The sequence below is a fragment of the Volvox carteri genome (assembly GCF_000143455.1).
Source record: "Volvox carteri f. nagariensis unplaced genomic scaffold VOLCAscaffold_67, whole genome shotgun sequence".
NCBI lineage: Eukaryota > Viridiplantae > Chlorophyta > Chlorophyceae > Chlamydomonadales > Volvocaceae > Volvox > Volvox carteri.
Genome location: NW_003307610.1, coordinates 734123 through 740213, shown reverse-complemented (window position 1 = coordinate 740213; position 6091 = coordinate 734123). Strand labels below are relative to the sequence as shown.

At 49.8% G+C, this 6091-nt stretch overlaps 2 protein-coding genes across 2 annotated transcripts; both read left to right on the top strand.

Moving 5' to 3' along the window:
* Positions 1-1054: 1054 nt before the first annotated feature.
* Positions 1055-2374, top strand: VOLCADRAFT_98073 (uncharacterized protein; the record flags this gene model as incomplete). Its single annotated transcript, XM_002956977.1, has 3 exons — positions 1055-1149; positions 1784-1991; positions 2246-2374. 3 exons carry the CDS (start codon positions 1055-1057, stop codon positions 2372-2374), a joined length of 432 nt encoding a protein of 143 aa, XP_002957023.1.
* A 434-nt stretch (positions 2375-2808) lies between these two features.
* Positions 2809-3555, top strand: VOLCADRAFT_98072 (uncharacterized protein; the record flags this gene model as incomplete). The annotated part of the gene is made up of 1 exon (XM_002956976.1): positions 2809-3555. One exon carries the CDS (start codon positions 2809-2811, stop codon positions 3553-3555), a length of 747 nt encoding a protein of 248 aa, XP_002957022.1.
* Between the last annotated feature and the right edge of the window lie 2536 nt (positions 3556-6091).

Sequence of the window (6091 nt, the reverse complement as noted above, 5' to 3'; positions counted from 1 at the left end):
TTGCCTCATTGCGATGTTGCCTGAAAATTTTGAACAGAAGGGATCACTGCTCATGCTGGTGCAGCAAGACATGTAAGGAGATGGCCTGGTCACAATCCAGCAGTCATATATCGACAATCTCAAGCTATGACAACTCGTTACATGTGTCTGTAATAAAAAAGGGACTTTGCGATGGTGTGGGGAGCTCTTTGAGTGGTGGGACTGTGGAAATCCAGTTTGTTTCGCCCGTAACAAGTTTGTTACGGGCGAAACAACGTCCCTCTGAAACGTTTGGATATGCCTATGCAACACATTTCCTCAATTTCATGAACTGCAAGTATTCTAATCCAACATCACCCCAATCTCAGTGTAAACTAGTCTCCAAATGTGCCTGCACAAGACTGTCACCCCTGTCACCCGGCATTCACATTGCCTTAACCTCCTAAGCTTGTCGGGGTGTGACACGTGGGCATGAACCTTGTGACAATGGGCATTGTCACAAAGAAACTGGTTGCAATCAGAAATGCATTTTTCCTCATGCCAGGTTACCGACATCGGTTACCGATTACTGGGGACGGTTAACGGATAACGGTTCGCCCGGTAATCCTACCGACCGGTTACCCATCTCGTTAACTGGACCCGTTAGGTCGGAACCGGGCCGGAACCGGCCTGGAGTATGCCATTGGGCTGTCTGTCTGTTTGTATACAACTACCCATCTGTCTGTTTGTCTGTCTATCTGGATAGATTAGGTATGTAGGCATGGATAGCTAGATGAAGATAGATGAAGAGTCTGACTTAAGTCTGAAGCTTCATGACTAAAAAATGCTCCCACGGGTATCTTTTATATTTTCCAAAGCTCACAGCCCAGTGCAGAGAGACTGTGTGTGCAGTACTTGATCAAGTACAGGACGTACAGTCTCTCTGCACTGGGCTGAGAGCTTTGGGAAAACTTAAGCTCGGAAACCGGGGGATAAAAAGGCTTTTGTTTGTGTAGCTACGCCAGCCATGTAGGTTTGCTGGTTTTCCAAGATCCCCCATGCAAAAGATCTAGACAGAGAACCCGCAGCCCTTTATATGCTGTTTGGTAACTTTGAGGAGAAGTGCCAGCACTCCACGTCCTCCCTGGTGTGGCAGGCCTTAGGGGGCAAAGGGAGGGGGGGACATGAAAAGTGAGTTGTGAAATGTGATTCCCCGACCCTCCCTAACCCCCATACCCCGCCAACCCCCGTGCCACGACCCTCCCAACCCTCCCAGCCCCGATTCCCCGACCCTCCCTATCCCCCATACCCCGCCAACCCCAGTGCCCCGACCCTCCCAACCCTCCCAACCCCTATTCCCCGACCCTCCCTAACCCCCATACCCCGCCAACTCCCGTGCCACGACCCTCCCAACCCTTCCAGCCCCAATTCCCCGACCCTCCCTATCCATACACACCTTGTAGCGATGTATGACGGACGTTCCTCGACTCGAAAAGCTCCTAGCCATGCTCTGGAGGGTAGTGGGTGCAGTCGGAGGCCAAGGACAACGTTAGGCTAAGCTTCAAATATGCATGTTCTAATGCACCGTTTTTAGCACTTATCTGGGGCGTTGCTTCGCTGCAATAGCCCATTCTTTCCCCCCGTGTGTACTCCCTAAAACCCTAAAAACCTAAGTTTTCTGTAAATTCCTTAAAAGTCATGTGCTTTTGGATGCCAGCCGGAGCCAATTTGACACCCAGAACAGGTCAATTCGATACCCTGTCAGGCTAATTCGACCCTGTTAGGCCAAAAACGACTTGGACAGGCCAATTCGACACCCGGACAGGCCAATTCAGGCCCAGCACAGCCCAATTCCGAGGCTCCACAGCGCAATTCGAATACCTCCAGCGAGCCCACCAGAACAATTCAAGATCTCGACAGACCAATTCTTTTGTCAGAATAAAATCCAGGCTAATTCTGCGACAGAGCTCTTCCCTAATTCCAGCCCGGATCCTACCCTCCTGGCTGTGGACCCTAGAGTTTCACTATGGACGGTAGGAAGCCCAGCGTGAAGATGTGCCGTCATAGGCACTGGATGGGGCTATCAAAGCAGTACGCGGGTTATATTCCCCCGGCGCATCATCGTGCCCTAATCCATTTTCGTTTGTGTGTCTCCGACTTGGCGGTTAACAGTGAGAGCAACAGGACTAAGGAGCATCGCGTGTGCGCTGTGTGTCGTAGCAATGGAGCTATTGAGGATGAGAAACATTCCTTGGTAGAATGCCCGGCGATTGTGTCTGCGCATCAGAAGCTCTGGGACCTCGATGTGCCCGTCAACGCGGATATCCGTGATATCATGCAAGTGGATGATCAGCGTGGTCTTGCGAAGGCAATTTTTGAGATGTTTCACTCCCGGCATGAACACCTAGTTACCTAACTTCCTCAGCGATAACAGGCAATTGTGTTTCAGAGTCAAGTTGACGCTTTTCTTTCTCATAACCATTTGATTTCTTCTCGCGTAAAAGTGTTCTTGTTTACTTTTTTTTCATTTTTTCCTATCGACGGCGCTGTCAAAGCGGTTCATGAGCCTCCGGGTTCGTTTGGGCCGTACGAGCTCGCTGAAGCTTGTAACATCCATCCATACATACACACAAGATATTTCTCTTCTTTTCAACACATACGCAATAAGTTATTGTTACACTTTCGTTTAGACCTGTACCTGGCCCTCGTTAAATCCTCTTAACGAAGTCACCCATTGGACGGCTTTTGCGCGTTTGCCGTGATAATTTTCAAGACCTCGTAGTATAAACTAGTCAGTACATTTAGGCTGAAAAGCAGCCATGGTGCGCCCCCGAAACGGCGGTTGGGACCATGTCGCGAGTGGACGCCGCCTTTGTGTTGCTAGATAGTCTTTCATCGGGAGCCGATGATGTTGCAGATGCCGAGGTGAAGCTAAAGAAGCTTGTCAGGGCAATGGACGTGGACGAAGTTTCCGCTTTCGTGGACAAGGCGTACAAGCTTGCAATTGATGTTCAAATCAGCACACCGGTCATCAGGAGAGCTCTAGAGGACCTTGCCGAGATGAATCTGACGACGGTCTCGTCACTCAATCAGGCAGTCAAAAATCTGGAGGAAATGGTGGCGAGTCTCATAGCAGAGAAGAAAAGCCGTGACGAGCAAGTGCTCCTGGGGCAGGTTGCCTACATCCTGGATGAGGTGGCAACTGAATTCGTATTCCGCGGTGACAAATGGCCCCGCAGCTGCAGCATCGGCACCCTACTCAACAAGGCTGTGAACAATGAGCTGACACAGGGCCAGATGCAGCGCTGGCATCAGTTGCAGTCCTACCTGTCACGGCAGGGCTGGACGATTTCAGACCTGGTGGGCAAGTCAGGTGAGCTGTGCTCCCTGCGGTACCCACGTGCCCACAGCTCCCAGCAGCAGCAAGAGGAGACAACACTCGATATGATCAAGGCATGGGTTGACAAGTACCACGGCGGTGACACTGACATGCACCAGCTCGTACAGCTGGTTTCCAAGTTCACTGTGCCCAACAAGCCACTCTGCAAAAGCCCAACCTCCTGCAACATCATAGAAAATATGCTTTACGAGTCATAAGTTCTCAAAGCACGGTAAGAGGATGCCAGTGATGGGATATGTCTGGGTATTGGACAATTCTGCATAGTGGTCTTGTCTAGGGCCTTCAGAGTGATGTGCGCTGCCCTATGGCATAAACATGTTGGTTACTGACCACTACTGACCACTAATGATTGTTAAAGACACATTAACCAGTCAGTTGGGTTAGTGGTCAGTTGGGTTACTAGTCAGTATGGTTACCGGTCCCTTGGGTTAATGGTCAGTCAAGCTGGTGATCAGAGTGGCTGCCTTAACCTCAAGGTAAATATGTAGTTACAGCAATCTAATCCATCTAGGCCATATGTGCACACCGTAGCATCACTACTACATCTTTGACACGACCAAAGCAGCATTCAAGGGAGTCAATCCCATTTCACCAAGCAAGTCCTTCACCTCTATGTCTCCTGATTGGCACAGTAAGGAGACAAGGTCATCAACAGGCGCCCTTTCAAAAGCTTCTGAAAGGGTGTAGCAGTCGCTCACCTGGCGGGTCGACTGGATAAGCAAAAGCGTGGTGTTGGCAGTCCTCGCCGGAGTAGGAATAAGTCCAACCCAGCGGCAAGCACTAGCGTACATAGATGCGTACAAAACAATCAGCGGCAAGCACTAGTGTACATAGACGCATACAAAACAGAAACGAAGTCTTGAACTCTGAACACCTAGTAGATGTGATACGTCAGTGTCTGGCCAGAGCACCCCGCCCGGGTAGCTTATATCTCGGCCTACCTGCCGGAGATTCCCTACCACGCGTGTTAAGACCAGCAAAGCGCCGGACCCCCGTTGGGTCCTATTACTGTGGCTACCATTCACTGGTATATGAGTGTCGGTCATTTCCAACACCCCCCTGTGAGCGACACTCTCTCGCTCCGGGCCTTCCCGTGCCTCATCCCGGTCTCCCATTCTCTGGGCAACAGCCAGTGGGTATCGATCCGGCGACCTCTCGGCAGCGCAATGCGCCATTCGGGGCTCATAACCTGTTAAGACCAGCAAAGCGCCGGACCCCCGTTGGGTCCTATTACTGTGGCTACCATTCACTGGTATATGAGTGTCGGTCATTTCCAACACCCAATGGCATACTCCAGGCCGGTTCCGGCCCGGTTCCGACCTAACGGGTCCAGTTAACGAGATGGGTAACCGGTCGGTAGGATTACCGGGCGAACCATTATCCGTTAACCGTCCCCAGTAATCGGTAACCGATGTCGGTAACCTGGCATGAGGAAAAATGCATTTCTGATTGCAACCAGTTTCTTTGTGACAATGCCCAGTGTCACAAGGTTCATGCCCACGTGTCACACCCCGACAAGCTTGAGGAGGTTAAGGCAATGTGAATGCCGGGTGACAGGGGTGACAGTCTTGTGCAGGCACATTTGGAGACTAGTTTACACTGAGATTGGGGTGATGTTGGATTAGAATACTTGCAGTTCATGAAATTGAGGAAATGTGTTGCATAGGCATATCCAAACGTTTCAGAGGGACGTTGTTTCGCCCGTAACAAACTTGTTAACAAGTTAACAAGTAACGTTACGGGCGAAACAAACTGGATTTCCACAGTCCCACCACTCAAAGAGCTCCCCACACCATTGCAAAGTCACTTTTTTATTACAGACACATGTAACAAGTTGTCATAGCTTGAGGTTGTCGATATATGACTGCTGGATTGTGACCAGGCCATCTCCTTACATGTCTTGCTGCACCAGCATGAGCAGTGATCCCTTCTGTTCAAAATTTTCAGGCAACATCGCAATGAGGCAAAACATTGTGCCGAATCTGCCGTACAAAGAGTGTTCAAAGCTTCACGCTACTAACGGACGAATACATAAGCATTCATTTACCTTGAAAGAATAAAGGAATTCTATAGATTCATACAAATTCGCCTATCAGCAACTCTCCCTGGTCGTTCAAAAGTTGCTTGAAGATTCTACCATCTCCATACTATGAAGGAGCGCTTCTTCATTTCTTCATTTTATCTGAACCTTAACGTATCCTTCCAACACAATGTCCATGGACAGCGGTAATGAGGTCGGCGCCTACGAGTTTGACCGGAATGCCCTGGACAACATCGCCCGTCGGCGACAAGATCGTCCACGCAAGAAATACAGCCAGCATCGTCCAGTGGATGAGATTGGAGTACATAAGTTTGCCAGGGCAAACAATCTAAGTCAATTTACCGCGTGCCAATTGGAGGATGCCTTGTCCAAGGAAAGGTGCCATATGGATGACCTTGTGTTAGTTTAGTTGTTGCATGTAAGCTTGTGAGTTGGTGGCTTGGTTCATGCTTATGGGCGACAATTGAAATGCCGGGACAATGACTTATTAGGGACAATGACACGGCATTTCACGCCCTCAAAGCGGGAACAAACGCTAAAACTAAATACATACATAGTTCTAAATCTTCTACTAAAATTTTCCTGCAGCATTAGAGGCCTTTAATTAATATTGGCGAACGCTGCTTCCCGCGCTACCGGGATACTCCCTATGGCATAAACATGCCGGTTACCGACCGTTTGGGGCCCATTAG